General features: G+C 40.1%; 1 protein-coding gene and 1 long non-coding RNA gene across 2 annotated transcripts in view; both read right to left on the reverse strand.

Annotated features, from left to right (window-relative positions):
* Positions 1-22059, reverse strand: part of LOC120733983 — a 28687-nt gene that overhangs the window by 1017 nt on the left and 5611 nt on the right. Inside the window, exons 2-3 of the long non-coding RNA XR_005695940.1 lie at positions 20669-20675; positions 9980-9986 (exon numbers count right to left, since the gene is read on the reverse strand). This is a non-coding gene — a long non-coding RNA (uncharacterized LOC120733983). The remainder of the gene's footprint in view (positions 1-9979; positions 9987-20668; positions 20676-22059) is intronic.
* On the reverse strand, positions 331-17650 carry LOC120733981 (protein sprouty homolog 3). The gene is made up of 2 exons (XM_040032519.1): positions 16904-17650; positions 331-3785 (listed from the first exon to the last, which is right to left on the reverse strand). Exon 2 carries the CDS (start codon positions 3698-3700, stop codon positions 2804-2806), a length of 897 nt encoding a protein of 298 aa, XP_039888453.1. The 5' UTR covers positions 3701-3785; positions 16904-17650; the 3' UTR covers positions 331-2803.

Genomic DNA, 22059 nt, shown 5'->3' on the forward strand with positions numbered 1-22059 from the left:
CAGTCAGTCGCCCTAAAAGTTCCTGAATGTGGACTCTTAATAGTTCACAATAATGAAATATAGCCATAATATCAATCTCATACAAACAAAATAAAGCAGAATAAAAATAGTTTTACAGTTAACAGCCCATATTTACATATAAAAATATAACAAAGGAACATTTAACATATCAGGTCAATGTGTGTCTGTGCTTAGGTCACTTCCTGACACACACACACACACACACACACACACACGCCCAAATGCATCCAAACATGAACACACACGCTTAAAAACCTGTACATGCGTACACACACCAGCAAACATACATGCATACTTTGTGTGTGTGTGTTTTTTTTAACTGATTTTGATCCTCCTCTAAATGTGTTCCATTTATGGTTTGCATCAACACCTGAAGTCCTGAAAAAACTAAAAAAAACAAACAACCAAAATCCAAAAGTTTAAATCTGCACTGCTTTTGCTGAGTATTCATGGTCTCCAAATGACCTCATGGACCCATCAACATCCTCTGTTACTTTTCCTTCATCGACTCCTGTTCTTTTTCCTCTTAGCATCCCTCCTCACCATTCTGTCTGTTTGCCAAACACCACAACTCTACTCATCCTGTCCTCTCTCTTCTCTCCCTCCCACGCTCCATTCTTCTCCAGGCCATTAAGAGCTATCATGAAGCTAATTGCCTGTTTGATGAACTCTCCATGGACCTGGAACTCAAGGCTTTTAGCCGTCTGAGCTTAAGAGGAGAGGCGAATGAGACATTAGGGATATACAATGCAGTATGGGTGTGTAATGTGCCTTGTGTCGGCTCTTTTTGATGGTTGGGTCATTTTTAGTGCTGTTTGGATCAGTTTTAGACCTTTTGCCTTTACCTGTAACTAACCGATATTATTTGAAGTTTTGTCCAGGGAGGCGGGAGCTAATGAAATTTTCAATCCAATTTCAGTAACAGAAAATGAAATTGTGATCGAAGCTCAGGTCCAGCTCTAGGGTATTAAATACTGCTATTTTGTCAAAGCCACTGGTGTCTCATACATACGTAGAATGTTTGCTTTGGTGGTACTCCTGTCGTACATCCTGGCTTCACATGAACGCTGGCCTCAGTACTCCAGGTAAGCCTGTTTTTTCAAGGGGTATTTTCAAACCTAACCACTCCTAACCAGGAAGTGAAAGAACAAAGTGAGTGGAAATTGCACCAATCAAACAAAGAGCAAAGCCCCAGACTGAAGATCAGAACATGCTGTCTCCTGGCTGACACACTCCTGGTTAACAAGCGGCCGTTATTCTCAGCATTGAGTGTGACCTCCAAAGGTGCGTAAAGGCACTGGGCCCAAAGCAACCCTCCTGCATATCTGTGCAACAGCAGCTTCTGGCAAAAGCACAACATTTGATACCCTAGGATGAGGATTCATTGGTATATCAACCTTTAAGGCCCCGCTAGCACTTTTAACTTTTTACCTTATTAGCTTCCTTGTGTGTCCTTTTCTTCTGCCAAGTAGTCAACCACTTTTTAGGTTATAGGACGCAATGTCTCCCCATGTTGACCCAAGAATTTGCTTTTAAGTGCTAAAACACTTAATGGATTATATAGACGAATGGTTCATTAAGAATATGGTTTTCAAAACCCTCCAAGCATTTGGATCATCTGGAAGTTCAGAAATGGCATTTGATTTCAGGATGGGTAGAGAACTGATGGGTGGGGTGGGGGGTGTTTATGTGTAGTAGTGGAGTAGAGGATTGTGAAGGAGGTGGGTCAGAGGAGGGAGCGAGGGAGGTTGGCGACAGGCTGGCTTCAGGAGGAAACCCGACCAGACCCTCAGAGCTCCAGCGAAGCAGGACTGCTAAAAATAACACAAGGCAGGCTTCTTCTGCTGATAAAACAACAAACACACAGGCTCATACACAGGTTGTTGCACAGTAGGAGGACACACACAGACGGACACGCACGCACGCTGCCTCACAATAGATGCATCCTCCCTCTGGTTAAATAATCCCCCAATGAGCTCTAGGCTCACAGGGAAAACATTGTCCATCTACCTCACAGTGCTTTTCGTTTACAAATGAGCTTAATAACATTGAAATTCACACCGTTTGTTACAGTGAATGGTCCCTTTTTGGTGTCAAACTGTTGTCACAGGTGTCGTTCATCTCACTTTATATCTTGGTGCTTTGCTGAGTCTCAGTAAGATGTTCACCTCAGTACAACACTGGTTTCCTCGTTCATCTTTAACGTTTTTTCAAAGTTCTGAATCTCGTTGTAGTTTTAACCTCCATCTCTCACACTTCTTCTGATCAGGCCAGAATCTGTTTGCAAAGTCCATATGCAGGCTTCTTTCCTTTGTGAGCGATTCCTTTGCAAAGAATTAGCACAGAGAGTGGCAAAGGGTTGAGAAGGGAGGAGATTCAATAATAAATAAATACATTTTAACATGCCGAGATTGCACCATAGAAAGCATGTTTTTTTTGTTTTGTTTTGCCTTGTTTTTTGTCTTGGTGTCTTGGTTAAGGTTTAAGGATCGGTCCAGCAAAGCAAAACAGCTTCTTATTCTTCAACATAGGCATTAATTCTCCAACATAAGCAGGCACATTAAAGCTTTGGTCCCTCCTGAGTTGGAGAAATAAAGGTACGTTAGGTGAACAACTTGGTTGTTTGGTTGGTTGGGTGATTGGTTGGCTTGTCATACGTAGGTAGTTGGGTCACAATGGCACTGTCGTCATGATGTCAACTGAGGGACCGTTGATTGGTGACAGCATTGCTTTTGGCCACATCTGAGGGGAAATTCATTTACTTGGCCCTCATTCAAGCCTGTCATAACGGTTTCTCCAGAGCTTTGCTGCGGAGCGAGGGATGGCAAGGATTAGGGTTGGAATTGGAAATCTTGCGGCACACAGTGTTGGTGTTGCTGCACCTGCAGCCGGGCCGCGTAGCCCGGTCGTGGGCACACCGGCACAGAGCAAGGCACAGCCTGGCAGGGGGGTAGCAGCAAAGGCAGGGCAGACATAGCGCCAGCAGTCCCATTGTGCTCCAGCGGGCACAGGCATGGGCTGGAGCACAGGAACATGGCTGGTCAGCACAGTTATCTTCATCATCCTGGGCAGAGCAGTGATAGAATAAACCTTTAACACAGCACAAGCATGTGCCATACTCCACGGCATTCTCAGCAGAACACAGACAGCGTTGTCCACAGGCCCAGCAAGAAGGCAGGCGGCGCGGGGCGCAGCACTCTTGGCATTTACAGCGGCCACACCTCTCGCAGATGAACTGATGGAGACTGAGTTCAGCCTCATCTTCCGCCAGGCGTTTACCAAAAGAATCAGGCTTCAGGTCCCCTTTAGGCTGTGAATGGACCACCGAACCTAAGCCAGAGTGAGATGGTGTCAAACCTGCCAGTAGCCGCTGGTCTGAGGTGGCACTTGTTCGTGACATAGAAGAGCTTATGGTACTGGAACGGCTCAAATGGGAAAGATGAGTGTGCTGCTGTTGACTTTGGCTGCGGGACATGGCTGAGGGGAAGGAAGGCTGGGGGTGATGGATGTATGCACCGTGAGGGTAACGGTCATCGTGGACCAAAAAGAATCCAGACTGCGTTGCAGGTTCCAGTGCCACGGGCCGCTCCACATAGTCATTGTTAGCCCGAATGGCACGTATCTGGTCAAGCGACAGCACTGAGTCCAGCTCCATCCTGAAGGAATGAGTAGAGTCCATCCTGGTCAGCCTGCTGGATGGCACCAGGGTTGGAAGCCGGGTCTGGGGCAAAGTGCTCCCGGTGCTCAAGGCACATCAGATAAACCTGCAAACACAAAGAAAGGAAGCAATAGTGATTATTGGTTCTAATTTTTCATAAAATTCTGGGTTATAACATCTCTCTCTGAGATACATAAGAACTATTTTTAACTATCAGGAGTGACTTTAGTAAAATGCATCAATAAAAACATGTAATTGGAAATTTTAAGCCACTTCTACACATGGTAGAAGTGGCTTTGGTATTGGGTTGGCATTCAACATTCTACATTCAATTTATACCAGGCATATTTTCTGTAATCACAATTATATTAACTAATAAACCTTTGATTTTTGTATATGTCAGATGTTGTTGCTTCATTTTTATGAAGTCAAAGAATGATTTCTTTTGAGTGTATGGTGTATATTTAGTGTTATGTGGAGAAAAATGTTGTGAAAAGCAAACAGTAGCCTGCATGTTGCTCTCCAAAACTTTAAGAAGCATTTGATCAGGGATGGATTTTGGCTGCAAAACCTCCACACAACCATCAACCGTGTCATCATGACCGCTGAGGCGCTCCACTGCTCAAGCTAACACTATTATTAGCCTGCCAGAGCCAAAGAGACACAACCATGAGGTTCACACTGTAATTTAACATCTGTTGAGCACAGCTGCTGATGCCATGGAGGAATCCCACCTGCAGACAGAGGCTGGCAGTGTGGCCAAGCACTTGAGCAACAGGGAAATGGCTTTAAAAATGGTTTAATTGATATATATATATATATTAATCATTTGTCTCTGATTGGCTCAACTCTGCCAGCTAAAGATTTTAGACTGATTTATTGAGGTACATTTTCACTGAGCAAAATATCTCACCATAAAAATACTTTATTTCAGAAAACCATCTGATAAAAATAAAGTAGGCTACTCTGAGTTTCGGTCTGTGGTTCCAATCATGCAGCAACCACAGCGAAATGCTGAGGCCAGTGCAGAGATACTTAAAGACATGTATTTCCTTAAAAGCTACCAATATATGCCAGTAAGTAGCTTATAGAAATCATCTGCTTTCCTGTAACAGTTTCTTTACGAACTATTTTCAGAGGAAGCACTTTCTAGAAACAAGGTTCTTGTGTATGTAAATTATAAGTATGTGAGCTATTTGGAGCACCACTAATAAACCTTGTTTATCCTCATGCACATTTTTTTTTGCATAGGTTCACTCCAGTGGACTGGTTTTACTTCATTTAAACCATCAGCTTTTAGATTTACAGTTATTGCTTCAGTTCATTGAAATTTGTGGGTATTTGTTTATGCGCAGCTCTCATAAGGTCCTGCCACAGGATTTCAGCCAGGCTGAGGTCTGGACCTTGACTGGGATCATAGTCCTTTCTCAAACTTTAGCTGTCAGACAGATGAACTCACATTTGACTCTTGAATAGTATAAAGAGGTGTTCATGATGAACGCAGTGACTCAAAGTGCCCTGGTCCTGTGGCTGCAAAATAAGCCAAATCTTCACCTTTTTATCACAGTGTTTGAAAGTTGCTATGAGGTGTTCAGTGTTTGGTTTTCTCCAAATGTATTTCTTATGGCCAGAGATTTCCACATTGGTCCAGTCTGTCCAAAGAACGTTGTTCTAGACGTTTTGTGGTTTGTTCAGATGTAACTTTAGAGAGAAGAGGCTTTTTTCATGGCAACAGCTTTAAATAAGGCATACAGACTCTTTCTCTAGTTTCACTGTTATGAATTTAACATTTTAAATGCTAACTGAGGCCTGTAGAGCCTGAGATACAACTCGCTGGATTTTAGTACTTTATCAAAGTGTTGGACAATCTGACCTTGGGATAAATTTGATGGGACATACACTCCTGAACACTTGAAAACAGGAAAATGTCTGAACATCTCCTTTTATAGAGGTCCTGTTGATGATAAGTTAATCAAGCCTATTTGAACAGAAGCACCTGGCTGCTAGTTACCCTTTTATTTCCAATGGAAACTGTAAAGCACTGGTAGGCAACTCCAGGCCTCGAGTGCCGGTGTCCTGCAGGTTTTAGATCTCACCCTGGGTCAACACACCTTCATCAAATGATTAGTTCATTACCAGGCCTCTGGAGCACTTCAAGACATGTTGAGGAGGTAATTTAGCCATTTGAATCAGCTGTGTTGGATCAAGGACACATCTAAAACCTGCAGGACGGAGGCCTTGAGCTCTGGAGTTGCCTATCAGTGCTGTAAAAGGTTTCACAGGACGGGATAGAATTAATTTCACGTGACTGTGTATTGTATTTGTGATAACATAATGCATTTTTTGTTAAGGCTTTCTTCTTTAAAAATTTAGAGTGGCCCTACAACCAGTAGGATGTAAGAGTGGAAGGAACAGATTAGCAACTATCAAGGTAAGAGTAAGGGAGGTGTCTGCCATTAAATAAATCCTTTATGTCCTCTTGAATTAAAGAATAAAAATATGAAATGTGACTGGGTAATCTTTGGAGGGTGTTAATATATCTGGTTATCCTGCCCAAGTAAAGTCTGTATGGGAAACACTGGTATAAAATGACATGCATTGTGTTGCATACGCATTCAAATGCTGAGTAAGCCACTTCTTTAAAAGTTAACGTGCATTTGCTTGGAAGTGCAGTAAATGCATGATTATACTATATTAAATTAAAATGTCTGAATATAGATTAATATGCCACTGATTTGATTTCCTGTTTGAACATCAGAGACAGAACGCTGTTGCTTAATTTAGAGGAAAAATGCTCGGTTCTTTGTGTTTGTTTGTGATAAAGCAAGCAGCCAACATATATATATATATATACACACACACACACACACACACACACACACACACACACACACACACACACACACACACACACACACACACACACACACACAGCTATATCCTCACAGAGAAATGGCAGTCTTGCCAAGTGGCCAACGGGGAGAGATCACTGGCTCACTCCTCACATGGGGCCGGCCCTCTTAGAGAGTAATGAGGCCAAATGGAAATGCGTTTAAAGCAGCTCAGATCATGAGATTAGATAGAGCATGGAGGTAAGAGGAAGCAGAAGCAAATGTGTCTCTTTAGCTGCATCCATATGCATCTAGACTTATTTCAAAAATGTTTCCTCTATTAGTGTCCACTCTTCTGCCAGAGCAAAAGAAACACTGGAGATTCTTTTCTTTGGTTTTTGAAAAAGAAAACAATGCATTACACATTTTCCACGAGCCTCAGATGTTGTGTTATTGTGTTATTCTGCTGGATTCTAGCAGGTTAATTATTATTAGCTGATTCTGGAATTGCAGTATTGTCCTGCAGATGTTAGACATGGGTGGTCGGCTGGGATTATACTTGTTGGGAATTGTTCTGCTTTCATACTCAAATGTATTAAAGACACTGAGGCATGGTCATGTCTATGCAGCTCAAAGATGCCCCTAAAATTCTGTCTCCCTGCATTAATGGCATCTTTTCCCCAAAAACTAGTCAATTATCTTTAGAGGACTGCATTATGGATTTGTTTGTTGAGATGAGGAAAGTCTGTTTGATGCATGACTTCACACTTGTTCTGCCAAAAAATAAATAAATAAAAATGAAAAAGTCAGACTTAACTGAATGCCACTCATTGAGACACATATTGCCAGATGAACAGCTGATGGAAATTTATCAAACATATGAAAGCCATAATGGCATAACACAGCACTGGCGTTGCAAATAAGGCAAGATGGGAAAATTCTGGAAGAAAGTAACTGATTGTGGGAAAGTTTATGTATTTTACCACTATTACAGTAAGAGCATTCGTGTCTGCTGCTGTCCAAGTTACAGGAGATGTGGAAAAAACTTTAATTTATGGTAGATGAAAGTAAAATTATTTTATGAATTAAACATTCTGTGATAATAGGCTACACAACCTTTTGCACTTACTTTAATTGCAGTAGCACGTGATGCTTTCTTTTTAAATAATGGTCCAAAAACCTAAATGATTCAGTCTACTGCCATGCCTCTCTCATAAGCAGTAGACTGCTTGAATCAGACTGCTAAATATCTCATCAGGATCTCTCATTTTGGCCAGAAAAATATGTTAAATAATTGCAAATGTTTTGGGAGTTTTTTTGTACTGTTTTGAGTGCCCAAAAGTTAAATAAAAAGGAGTAAAAAAGAGAAGTGGATACTGAAAAAGGCAGTGCAGACACAGTAATGGAAGAGCAAACAGATGTAGGGATGATAGGATGGTTGAAACCCAAGAATGGCAATCCATCACTGTGAGAGCAGGAGAGGTGATTAGCAAGAATACAAAATACACTTCCTGTCCTCCGTGCCAGGAGACACCTTTGAGCAAACAGCAAACTGTGGCAGCCTGAACAGAATGGTGCCCAACCCTCTGGCTTTTCTATATAGCCCCCCCCCCCCCCGCTGTGCCCTGCTTCCAGAAATCCAGCCATAAAGCAGCAGATAAGGAGGGCCAGGTTGTTTGGATGAGGATGCATTTTCAAATTAGTCTGAGGAGAGAGAAGAGGACCTGGTGACTAATCTCATCACAGAGCAGTGGCCGTGGCTCGCTTATACTCTGCTCGCCTATCACACCATCTAATTGTTAAAAAAGAAGAGGCCTGCCAACTATTTCCATGACCTCATATTATTTACTCTTTCTGGTCGTGCCTACTATTTCCCCCCTCTAATATGACATACTTACAGCAAGTAAAATCAGAAGGCTTGAAACTATAGAGTTTGAATGTAGAGTTACTGTAGGACATTTTCAACAAATTCGACAAGCAGTTGAACGACTCACGATTTTCAGAATGGATTTCTTTTCTCTGTTGCATGATATTGTTAGGTTGTAGACAAAGAAGCAATTTCCCTTAAAAACAAGAGTTTATTTCAGAACTAAAGCTTTGTCCAAAGCTTCTATTTTATGATTAAATTCCACCATAGACTGATGTTTATTGCTGCGATGAAGACTGATGGAAATCTTAGTGAAGTAAATAAGCAGCTCTACAGGTAAGCATACACTTTTAATACAATTATTGTTTCTAGGAAGATTAGAGAGGAAAATATTGTCTGTTTTAAAGGCCCTGGTATCATAATCAACACATGGCCTTTATGCATGCAATCAGCTACTCTGATTGGCTAAGCTGAGATTTCCTGTTGTTTTCAGTTGTGATGCTCAGTCTTGCTTTGCTGGGGAGTGTCTGTCACCAATCCTCTGGTACCAGGAGCTCAGATGAGAGCTTTGACAGAGGGTAATCCCCCCCCCCCCCCCACACACACACACTTTATCACACGGAAAGTGAAATATGTGATGCTTCCTTATAAGTCATCTTTTAGTTTTCTTGTTTTCTTTGGTTAATTTGTTTATGTGACACTATGACTCCCAGTCACAGATTATAGGTATAAATTGTAGAGTAAAGGAGCATGCTATGCAAAGTGCAGCAGTCAACCCTGCATCTTTTGAAACTTCATAAACTACAAACATGCATTGCTGTTTCTCCAGCCTTCAGCTCTGGTGGATAAAACAGCGTCAAGCAGTTTGTATTTTGTGTCTGCATGCACAACCATCGTACATATACAGAACAATTAAGTTCCAGTTTTTGGAGAGTGAAGCATCGTCATCTGTTTTAAGAGAACACAGTTAACACAAATTTGTGTTAACTGCAAGAACCTAAACCCACGGACTTGGAGACAGGGGAACATGGGGGAATGCAAAACACTAATGAATTTTAGAGTTTCAGGACTCTATAGCAGCGCGCTGCATCACACCTTTCATCAAACACTTTGCTATTCTAGTAAATTTAGAATAATTGAAAGTTTGGATCACATGCTTTCCTGATATTTCGTGATCCTAAATAAGATGGATGTTCCCGGGTAACTTGATGCACGTTTGTGGCTTATACTGAACTTCCATGGCAAGAAGCACCGTAATTGTTTTATAATCTATCTGGTTCAGAGTAGAACGGGGATTGGGGATTTTTGTGAAAATTGTGCTCGGCAGCATAAGAACAGGATAAGAACAAGTATCATTGTGGACATAGGGACAGAAAAACAATCAACAGGAACAGGAGACGGACAGAGAGGGTTAACAGTATGAATACACGGTTTGTTTTGGCACGTTTTTGTTTCTTTCCTTTTCTTTTACCATGATGAATTCTCCAAACATTGCATAAGTAACATAAACAATGGATGTCAATGAAGCAAACCAGCCTAAAAGAAAACAGTCACAGGGAGCTGTTGTTTCAAGAGGCCGTCAGCGGTAACCTGAGGATGGACCTCTGTGCTAGGGGAGTATCAGTAATGACTGAGCCTGTGCCCTGGGACACACACACACACACACACACTCCTCTATCACACATTTCTACAAAAACGCACACCACACACTGATCTACACTGCTGCCCAGTCGTTTCTCATACTGCCATGTTTAAACTTCAGTGCAGTCTATCTGTATCATTGATACACATAAAACAGGAATTCATATTTTTTTCTTTTATTGCCTCATATGTTTTCATGGTTGTGATGTAGGTAATCACACAGGAAGGTTTTTTCATATCTTTAAACCTTCATATACCAGGAAGCAGGAAGTCTGTGTTTTTCTCAGTGCAATTAGACATGAAGCAAAGACTCGCTGCTGCGAGTTACATTATCCAAGCAGCGTTTTATCAACTAAGTCAGAAACACTAAAGTCATCACTTTTTGTCCAGGTGACAGCCATCCATTAGAGAACAGGACAGTAGACAATGATAACAATACTATAACATAAGCTTATTTGTTTGAAACCTCTAAATATTATCATTAACAGTTGGCATATTGTACTTCTGGCATTGGGTTTAAGAGCTGACCATCACTGTTTGGATGCGGTCTATGCTAAGTGCGCTTCCAGAGTTTTATAAACTCTGAAAAAAAGTGTTTAATGTTGAAAACCCATTTGCCTCATAAAATCAAGAGGAAAAAGAAACTTGTAATTAGTCCTGATTCATTGTCTGCCCGCTGACTCTCTGACTTCCGCTGAGTCTGGGCTCGACCTGCTGATGGTCGATGGAGTTTAATGGATAAGGCTTTGTTGCATCTCCCCCTAGATGACATCATGGTTTCTGGCTATTTTAGAACTGACTGCAGTGACCCTTTGCCTCGAAATGAGGAGGGGTTGCCCTCTCCTCACGTCTCCTTTCCTTTCTTCTACTTCCTTCTCTCATATCTTCCCCTATCTTCTCTGCTCCTCTCGCTCCCAAATGTCACCTTCACTGCAATCCCTCCACCTTCTCTTTCATCCTCTCACTGCTCTCCTGTCCTTGTTACTCCTTTAACGTTTTGCGAGGTGTTAGAAATTGTCTTTCATGAAAGATGCTATCAAGCGCTGACTGTTGTGGTAAACAATCTGTTAGTTTACATAAATACATTTTGGGAAATTATCCTTTTTTTCAGCAGAGAAGATCAATATTGATTTAATGTTTGTGCCAATATGCCACTGAGCCTGAATATAAGAAGGGAAACCTCCAACTCCAAACAGGGGCATAGCCAGGATTTTAAGCTACATCCACACTGGAAGCAGTTCAGACCAACATGGCAAACAGAGACCATAGAAAGACATACATATAGATATTTGGCAACTTCAGGCAACTATGGGGGAACTACTTGCTGGGGATGTGAAGTGAGCGTGACCCAAGATAAACTTTTCTCAACTTTTGGGCAAGTGACTGAAGCAACTACCAGTGAGTTTAAAGAAAGCCACTGATAGTAATGTGTGCAGGTAGTAAATACAGTAAAGTGACCAGCAGTCAGGTTCAACGCGATTAACAACTCGTGTGGCCAGAACTTCAGAAGTACAGGGATCAAGAGTCGGCCCCACGTTTCAGAGAGAAATAAAACCACACTTGGTAAAAGTGTTCAAAAAAAAAAAAAAATGTGTGTGTGTGTATATATATATATATACTTAAAAAAAAAACCTTTTGGGAGGCTCAAATCACACATATTGAAATAATGAATTCTGTGCTTAAATCATGAATTGTACAATAAATTATGTATTTGTAAATTCATTTGCAAATTCATTTTTTAATTATTTTATTTATTCAAGCATTACTACAGTAATTTATTAATAATAAAAATTTTAAATAAAAACACTATTTTTAAATCTATTTTTCAAAATGAATCATTAATCAATAAATACTTCAAATCGAAAATGATTTTACAAAAAAAGAATGAAACTCAATTAAAAAACATTTTTAAATTCCAAATTAAAAAACTAATTTTCAAAATCATTTTTAAAAAACAATTTGAAAAAGAAAAATAATTAAATGGTTTCCAGAATCAAAAGATTTATTTCTGACATTTAAAATGGCGATTCCACTCCTCATTTGAAAATCCATTTCCCTTTCCTGTTAGCTCAAGGATTAGCTATTATATTAGCTATTGGATTAACCATTGGATTAGCTAATGTGCAGACAATATGGAGAATTTTAATTACATTTAATGCTTTTTTTTTCTTTTTTACTTCTACTTCTGTCTTAGAAACAAGAATCACCCACATTATGAGTGTGGACAAGCATTTTGTGTCCCCAACTCACACACCTACACCGTGGAGGTTAGCATATAGGTCTGCACGGTGCCTGTGGGATACCATTGCAGTGCCATGCTTATACCATCCCATTAATCCCATGCTGTCTTTGTTACTTTTCCTACTATTGAGCTGCCTGATTTCCCAGTGTAAAACTTGGAGCTATTTTAACACAAGAAAAATAATCTATAACTACAGAAAACCTTCGATATTGAAATATGATTTGATCTATGAAAAAATAATGATGGACTGTAAAGCTTCTAATTGCCACAGACCTCTCATTTGAATGCACCGATATACTTCTAGGCAAATAAGTTACATATTCATGTACTTTGCTGTTGTATGTAAAGACTTTGGACTCATAATGGAGCACTACAAGACCCAACTGTACTAGATATAGATTTTAATCCATTCTGCTCAAATTCCAGCTGTATGTACATGCGTGTTTGGCCAATCAGGCACTAAGACCCAGGGGCCTTCCTCTTGATGCCCTCCGGGAGCGCAGCAGGATTGAATGACAATAAACTGGATGAGATACCGGATGTGCCGAATCTGACCCCAACGGAAAGACTGAAATAGACACTGCAGACCAGCAAGTCCAGGCAGAGGGGGTGGGACAGGAGGGGAAGCAGCAAAAGAGGAAGGGAAGAGGCAGCGCATGAGTAAGGGATGGTGAAATTAGTAATCATAAAAATGAAAGTGGTGGAGATTTGTTTCAGGAGCTGCACATAAGTTACACTTTTTTTCTTTTTCCTGACACATAATTTATGTAAAACTAAGTTATAGACGGCCAATAACATGAACTGTTATGTTGAGAAATCAGTATGTTTTTTAAAAAAGTACCAATGGATGAAATAGTGATCGCTTATAGGCTACTGTTCATATTACGGTACATGTCAGGCTGCCATCTTGATCTGCACCATTAAGTGTACAATTCTGCCCACTATAGATTTAGCTGTAGGCACGAATATGGATCAATGGATGACGTTTGGAGTTGGAACTAAATAGTTCGAGCGTTGCTGATTTGGATTTGAGTTTGCTGTCGTGATTTTTAGGTACATTTTAGACGTTATAAAGGCTCTACCACAGTACCCATAAGAGCTTTTCTGGTTCAGACCAGTTAAGTTACTTCCTAATAAGAATTTTACGTTCAATAATGTTATTTTCACGCCTACACCCCTGAAACTGTCTAGAAATAGTCAGCTGGTTAGACAAGATATTAAAGTAGACCAATTATGCTTTTCCTTGTTTTATCTGATAGAAGTTGCATCACAAATGATGGATCCTCAACATAAATGTAGTCAGTGTTTCAAATAATGAGGTTAGGATTAAGCCCTGTGAGCCTAAAGGTCAGACTTCACACTGCTCTATATGTTTCTTCAACTTTTCAGTCTTTGTGATGTCAAACAAACTTTCAGCTCCTTTGTACAAAGTCTGAGCGATGTCTGATTTTATGGTGACAATATTAATGTTGACTGTTTGGATGGACTGCTTCTTCTTTGTGCTACACCTTAGTGAGGACAACTTCAATGTCCCGACCTCTAAGTTCACACGTGAAAGTGGCTAGCAGTGGATTTACTAATAGATTGTGTGACTTAGAGGCCCAGAAGGAGAAAAAAAAGATTGATTTAAGACTAAACAAGTTAGAAGAAATGTGTGAGAACGAGCAGTACTTCATTAACAGTAACAAAGGGGACGCAGTCTAAACATCATGAAAGTATGATAAGAATGCACATTTCTCACATGTGTTGTCAGCAGAGACAAATGAAACCTTGATACCGACTCGATCAGCATTGTTTTTCTCATCAAATACTTCAGCGTGCAACAAAATTAACCAACTATACTCAAAAAGTATCCCATGCCGGCATGTTCTTCTCAGTCTGACCACCTATTGTCATTTAAAGTTGCTCTATGTGGCTTTATTACCACTTTGGCCTTCCGATCAATCTATTGACCTTCAAGGAGAGGTCAAAGGTCAAATGTGACATGATTTTTTAAATCTTTATCCTGCACTTTCTATATGTTGGCAATACACACCACACTTGTAAGACCTATAGTTATAAGGATTTTTTTTAGTTTTTAGTTGTTAAAGTTGACATTGACGACCTTTGTGGATTAAATGGATTGTTAACATGACCCCACTCTACACCTGCATGCACTCACATGCATGCATGCAAACATTACCAAAAACATAGCAACTTAGTGGAGGCAATAAGTACCAACCAAAGTGGTGACATTTGTGCTGAACGCTTAAAAAGCCCAGCTTGTCTTTGTGATTCGAGTTGCATGCTCTACCAAACTGGTTTAGGGGTATGAGAGAGTATAAAAGTATGCAAGTAGTTTTCCTAATGGAGAAAAACACTTCTTTCACTTTCTGTAAAAGTACCATATTTGAGTGTTTGTATTAATACATTTTTTTATGTATATTTCCTGTACTCCGGTCAGTTTAGTTTTCTTAAATCAGTGGTTTCCAAATTCTAGCTTCTTGTACAAACATCGTTGGTGTTATACAATCTGAGATTTGAAGTTTAAGGACAACTAAAGACTGAATAACATCAGCCACATGAGGCCTGAAACACGAACGCGACGGTAAAGATTCACACCTGTTGCTTGTTTCACACTCTCGTAGTACCATAGATTTGAAGCAATTTATCAGCTTTCTCATTTTATTCTGTTATATGTTATATAATATATATTTTGGTTATTTTATTTGTTCTTTTATAACAAAAGGGAAAAGTTACGAGATTGTGACTAGTTATCTTAGACGTAGAGCCAAATGTGATGTTTGATTGTTCGGAGTAAGCAAGCGACAACAGTCCAGAGAAGCCAGTGGAAAATTCAGATCACATTAAGCGTTTTATTAGAAAATCCTGAGAATATATTTGCAAAGAGCTTTAATTTAAAAGGAAAATGGACTTCTTTAAGCAAAAGAAGTCCATTTTCCATCTTTTTTCAAGCCCTAAAGACGACTGAGATATTACGAGCATATAAGCAACATTATGTATTTCTTTCTGAAGTTAAATAAAAGAAATATACATTTAAAGAGGGAACTAGTGGCATCTTTTTACTGTTATTGTCATAAAAAGTATAAAATTCAAATCTAAACTGTATGACATCACTGGATTGACTATTTGGAGGATTTTGTTTGGGGAAAATAAAACTCCTGTAAATATGTTTGACTTTTCTGATGACTGCCTTACAGTCAGGTGACATCTGATGACCTTATGCACAGTTAGCACAAGTTTGTGTTTGATTTGATTGAATCTTCCCAAAATCTGATAAGTTTGTGGTTCTCTAGTTTATTAGGAAGTGTATTAGCTCCTGTTGCGTTCCATCTCCATCCATCCCATCCCTATCTTCAAACATCTTATCATTCTTTTTTGTCTCGTCATAGTTTTCCTCTACAATCCATCCATCCCTTCATGGTCAGCCCCTCTGCCTAGCATTGCCACTCCTCTAATCCCATTCACTTTCTTTTTCTTTCATGCTATCCCATCGGTCCATCCCATCAGTTTCTCATCCACCCACCCCTCCAGTCCCACCCCAGCGGAGATGGGTATTGACATTCTGCATCCGACCTTGAGGACAATCAATCCCAACCCCACATGTCCCCGTCGCAGTTCCCCGCACACACATACTGGTTAAACGTACCGAGACTGATGTTAACATGCAGAAACAGTTGGCTAATATGATTATAGTACAAGATTGCATTTGGTTGTTTGATCGCACCTCCCGGTGATTTAAAAGCGTTTGATTAAAGTCACCAGACCTTGTGCAGTAGTTGTTATTGTTTCAAAACATAAATATAAAAGTCAAAATTGACAACAAAGATTCAGTACGGCTAAATGACTGAATGGAGCCACCTTTTGCTTGTTTTACATGTGTAATGTGTATTTATAGAGAGTAGAGATTCAAGAGTAAAACCCATCTCTTCCTGACTGTTTCTCCAGCAGCCAAGACAAACACAAGAAAGAGAGGAAGGGACAAGACCCGATCTTTTGGAAAAAAATGTTGCAAACATAGTAGGGCAGTGATCAGTGAATTTGACCATTGGTTATCCAGGAGCTGGCTTGCAGTTGATGTTAGGTTCATGTGCACTGAAGCTTTAAAAAGTTCTGATGCCGTTTTACCACGTCAAGAGATGAAATCGACAGGAAATGATGATTTTCAGCTGGATTTACATGAAGATCAGAAGGTTGCCTTGATGTTCTGCAAACTTTTTGGTTTCATTTTGAAAAAGCGAGACTTCATTTTTGGAAAATTTTGATTTTTTTTTTTTTTTTTGGTAGGTGCTACTCAAACTCCCACTGTATTACAATAAACCTATCAGTTAATCATTTAAATAACTTTTGAGTATAGAGATGGTTGAGCTTGAAAATTTGCAACATAGTGAACAGCTTGTTTTCATTTAAGCAAGTGAGTCAGAACAGGGTCTTTATTTAGAGAACCCAGAAAAAGAACTTAAATGAATTTAACTAAAATGATGCCCAAGTATGAAGTACAAAAAAACCTGCAAAGCTGGAAAAAACCTTAATCCGTAATCACTGATTTCAATAAAAAAGAAATTAATGAAAATATCAATTTCATGCAAATCATTAATAGTCCATCAGCAGATCAGATGGCAACAGGATGAATTTATGCTTACCTCTGATTGGTGCGAGATCCATTCTGCAGCAGCGAGCTGGGGCGTCCTGGTTGTCTGTGTGTATGTATGATTTATAGATGTGTCTATATGTCTGTGAAATTTGAGTTGATGTACTTTTTTATTAGTTTTTTTTAAATATTTTAATTAAACTCACTTTATTGTACAGCAGGGAGTTATTTTCTCCTCTCCAGTTAATTTTATAAGATTACTGAACTCCTGCTGTCCTAAGGGTGTGTGCCTGAGGGTGACAAAGAGGCTGGGAGGATGCTCTTCCCCAGCACGACGCGCCCTCCTCCTCCTCCTCTTCCCGGAGCTTTTTCCCAGAGCACCACGATCGTGGTGCTGTCCTCCTGAGGTCACCTCCTCCTCCACCTCCTCAAAAAAGCCCAACCATTCCTTTCACACACACAGCAAAGAAGGGCTCCACTCTCTCTGTCCAAGGCATTCAAGTTACCACTGAGCCTTCTGATGCACAGTCTCAAAAGCAGGCACAGTTTTGGCACTTGTAAATTTTCTCAGTTTTCACGGACAGAAAATTGTCCTCTGCTGCAGGAGAGAGAAATGGGAATATCTCCACGGAGAGCGGAAGGAGCAAAGTGAAATATCTGCAGCTCAGTTCTTTTGGTTGCAAAAATAAACGGTGATGAGAAAAAAGTCTTAATTGAGAAACTGATCGCAGAACTTTATTTTTTATCTTGTGTTTCTCTTTGTGCTGTAGTTTCCTCTCCACTCTCCAAGAGATGAATGACTGAGAGCTGCATGCACTTTCTCTCACTCCCTCTCTCTCTGTCACACAGATACACAGTCCAGTTACCCCTCCTCCTCCCTTCCTCTCTAACTCCTCCCTCTCCCATCACTGAATTAAATTCAATTCTCTGCTGTCTGAACATGACAGAGCAGAACGCACTGTGTTAACTAATAAACAGGTGCTGATTCTTGATGTTTTTCTCTATCCGATGTAGCCCAAACCAGTTTAATTCAAAGTTTGCTCAGTGTTTCCAATGAGGAGTATAACATGAAGTGAATTTTGTGTAGTGGCTGCTGGGCTTAGTGCCACTTCTGCTTTTCATAATGTGATATAATTTGGCTCCAGATGGTTGGTTGGTCGGTTGTTTTGCAAACTACTTGGGTTTTTTTCTGATTTTAGATCAGTGCAATAGCACGTAAAAGCTGTCGATCTCACTCATGTGTAGACAGCCAACAGTAGGTTAACCAGTCCAGCTAACAAAGCAAGCATATGTCTTCACAAAATGACATTTTCTGTGTGGAGTTTGCATGTTCTCACCATGTGTGCATAGGTTTTCTCCTCCCTCACTCCAAAGACATGCAGTTAGTGAGGTTAGGTTAACTGGTGATTCTAAACTTCCCATAGGCGTTAATGTGAGTATGAATGGTTGTCTGTCTCTCTCTGTTAGCCCTGTTACAAACTGGCAACCTGTCCAGGGTGTACCCCGGCTCACCCTGTGGCAACTGAAGTAGGCTCCAACCCTTCTACCTGCAGCTTTAAGCAGAAGAAGATGGATGGATGGAACAAGAGTGATCTATATATTGTAGGGTAGAAATGCTACAGCATTAGGGTGGTAACCCCAATGATCCAAGAATCCCCTGGTGAGGAAGAACCCTTTTAACAGAACGAGAGACCTCTCGCAGAACATTAATAAGATACCATCTCTTAAGAGATGTATCCATTTGTTCTCAATACAACCATTACTTCCACTGATAACATTGTTGTAACACAGAATAATGGAATCCACATCCATTTAAGAGTATACTGCCTTCATACAAAGTAAAATGAATCTAGAAATTAGAGATTTAAGCATGTTTAGCTCTGTCTGAGCCGCCCGATTTCCTGTGTATTCTCTATTCGCAAATAAAGAGCGTGGAAATGAACAAACTCTCATAGAGTTTTAAAAATTTCTAATTGCTAAAATCATCATAATTAGACATTTTTTATTATTAATTTTACAGCACTTCAGGTGGTCATTGACAGGTTGTGGATTTGAATCTTGCAGTCAGCTGGGAGCTGTCTGTGTGACGCTTACATGTTCCCCCTTTACCTGTAGTTTGCCCATGTTCCTCCGAAAGTCCAAAGACATCCATGGTGGATTCATTTATTATTTTAAATTGGCCATAAGTGTGTATGTGTGTTGTTCTCTTTCTTCTTTAGCTTGTCTAGAGTGTACACCAACCCTGATCCTATGAAAAATAAGTTAGTATCCAGCATCACCCACAACCCAAAGCTGGATAACTGTTTAAGATCATGGAAGGACTGATGGGTACAAAAGTTCTCTTGTGCTTTGGGAAATCACACAACCTTTAATTCACTGTGGCGTCTGTGCCAAATTATTATGTTGGTAATTTTGACAATAAGTGCATCACGGACCCCCGTGTCATGACTGCTTCTCTGCTGTGAAGCTGTTAATGCAGTTTTCTAAATGAAAACATTTTAGGATTGTTAGGACTATAAATGTTACACAGAACTTAACCGTGGTCAATAGGGGGGGGAAAGGAAGGAAGACATTGAAATTCATTCATTCATTTGTTCCATTAGGACAAGTGACATCACTGACAATATGCTACATAACTGAAATATGAACCTCATCTTTTATGTGTGTGTGTGTATGTTTGTGTGTGAGGATGCTCGTGCATCCATGTGTTCGTGTGTACGAGCTTTTTGTCTTTTTTTGGTCTGCGCCCTTACTCAGCAGGATCCTGGCTAGAGCAAGATGCACTGTGCAAGCATACAAGCGTGTAGTCCACACACGCACACACACATTAAGGTAACTGGACACTAGTCCCTAATGGGGGTGAGGGGAGCTCTGTTTCCTGTTGAGGAAAGCATCTGAGGTGAAACAAACTGCTGATAGAGACGCTGAGGAGAGGGGGTAAAGACAAAGACAATTAGATTAACCAAAACTACCTTCAATTAAGGCCCTTTCCTTTACCTAAAATCTAAAGAGCATTTTTCAATAAAAAATTACCAAAAAAAAAAAAAACCTTATGGTAACTTAGAAGTGTGTTATGAAATGTACAAAAGGTCAGTATTCATATCATGTTTTGTTTGTGTTGAAGATTAAAAATACAGCTTGAATATGGGAACAATTTACGTTATGAAAATTGATGGCTGCCTGACAATAACTGCCCAGCTAAGATAAAACATACTGTAGCTGTCGTGGAGGGTCATCCACGACAGCTATGTTTTATCTTCCTTAGCCCTCAGTCAGATAGGCCTTGAGATAACTGAAAACTGTGTAGTCCCACACTAGTTGGTGACCGTTTGCAAAAGGTTGCTGGCTTTCACTGGGTGAAATCAGTTGCAAAGTGTTCCATCAAAGACCTTCTTGTGATTGCCTCAGTCACCTTTAGTATGCATGGAAGACAGCAGCCTGTCTGCAAAACTCACTAACTTTTAATTATCAAAATTAGACCTATTTTAAGAAAATTTGTGTGATATTTAAAGCAATACTGGATGGTTTTTTTTGGTGACTGCAGCTTCCAGGTAGCAGCATTTAGTAATGCAAACAAAATGAAGGGCAATCTCCATCCTTTTTCGGTGAGCTACTGTCATTGGTGTTTCAAAGTGCAAATATATTGGTAACTTACCACATCAGTAACTTCAATCCACAGCTCACTCTTCCTGTCATATGGAGTGCAGCTAGTGAGCACTCCAGCAAAGCTCAGTTAAGCTTACTTTTTGGTTGCACATCACCAGCTTCTAGCATCTACTCCTCTGACCTCTGGGTTATTTCCATCTTTATCAAGAACAAGTTTCCTCCATATTCTGCAAAGTACTGGGTTTGGTAAAGTAGTTCCTGTTTTAGGCAATAAATCATTAATAGATGATGATGGTGGTAAATGCACGTTGTTGCTATATCACTGATATCATGAAATGAGAATTTTGATGAGATGAACAGTCATCAGTCAACAGCCATTTCTGATGTGCGTCTTATTCTTTCACAACCACTTAGTGAGTAGTTGGGGAGTATTTGCAGACAGATCACTGTCTTCCATGCAAACTAAAGGCTGCTGCTATTTCTGATGTCATGTTTTGAGATTGTATCCTGACATTGTTGTCAAACAAAATTTCCCAAAAAGCTTCAACTTTTCTGCATAACTGAACTCATTTGTGTGGAAAATGTATAAAAGACAAATGACAATCCATAGACACGGGCCTATACGTTCTTTTTATGTGTAGCAAATGCAAACTCTTGCTCGTCTAACATGAAAGTTGCATGCCAGCTGATGAAAATAACTACAAATGTGTGTGTGATAAAGAGGGGGAGAGATAGAAAGATGTTCTGGGTCATGCAGAGATCAATGCCAAATGGCCTGGTTTACAGCACACAGTTGACAAAGTCATTCATTTCTGCCGGCGCTCCACTCTGGAGGCACTCTTTGTGATTGTGATTGTGTGTATGTGTGTGTGTGTGTGTGTGTACTTGTATCTCTGTATGATTTTTGTTATGTGTCACATTGTGCTGCAATAACAAATGCCTTCTGGATATGGAAGAGGCGTCCCACCCATGAAGCACATGGGTATCAACTTACACAACACATTACAGTATGTCTGTCACGTGAACAGAAGTGCACACACACACACACTCTTTCCTTTCACTGCTTTTATCTGAAGTGCCTGGCTGAACAGTCAGACAGGAAGCAAGGGGGAAATATCTCCTTACTTCATATGCTTCAAGGTTAGTCTGAGAACTGCAGTGCTGACGGGTTTGATGAATCGATGTGAAATGACTGATGAGTCATTTTAGTGGTTTTGCTTGACATGGTTTTTAGTTAAAGGTGAGGAATGATGAAAGTTTGTAGTCTAGTTAAACCACAGGCTGTAAAAAGAGTGCTGCCATGTGGTTCCCTGTGTGGTTTCCGAACATGTGTTTTGAACCCTGAAGTTTGGGTTTACCCTCCTTCATGGCAATGCCAAGTGCCAGAAATTCCAAATTTAGCTTATAAGGAAGGAAACTGGGTGGAGCTGAGATTAGACTTTTTATGACTATAGTAACCATCCTACTAAAAGATATGGATGGTTACATGGTCTTGCATTCTTCCCATCATCTTGATTTGATTTCCTTTACTCATAGTGTATCATCATCAGTTTGCTATCTCTATCTACCTTTGCATATATGTGTTGGTGTACAGTGCTGTAC

The sequence above is a fragment of the Simochromis diagramma genome, unplaced genomic scaffold, assembly GCF_900408965.1.
Source record: "Simochromis diagramma unplaced genomic scaffold, fSimDia1.1 OVJJ01000216.1, whole genome shotgun sequence".
NCBI lineage: Eukaryota > Metazoa > Chordata > Actinopteri > Cichliformes > Cichlidae > Simochromis > Simochromis diagramma.

Excerpts from the sequence above, each read along its gene's own strand:
- LOC120733981 (XM_040032519.1), bottom strand. The coding sequence starts at position 3,700 with ATGGACTCTACTCATTCCTTCAGGATGGAGCTGGACTCAGTGCTGTCG.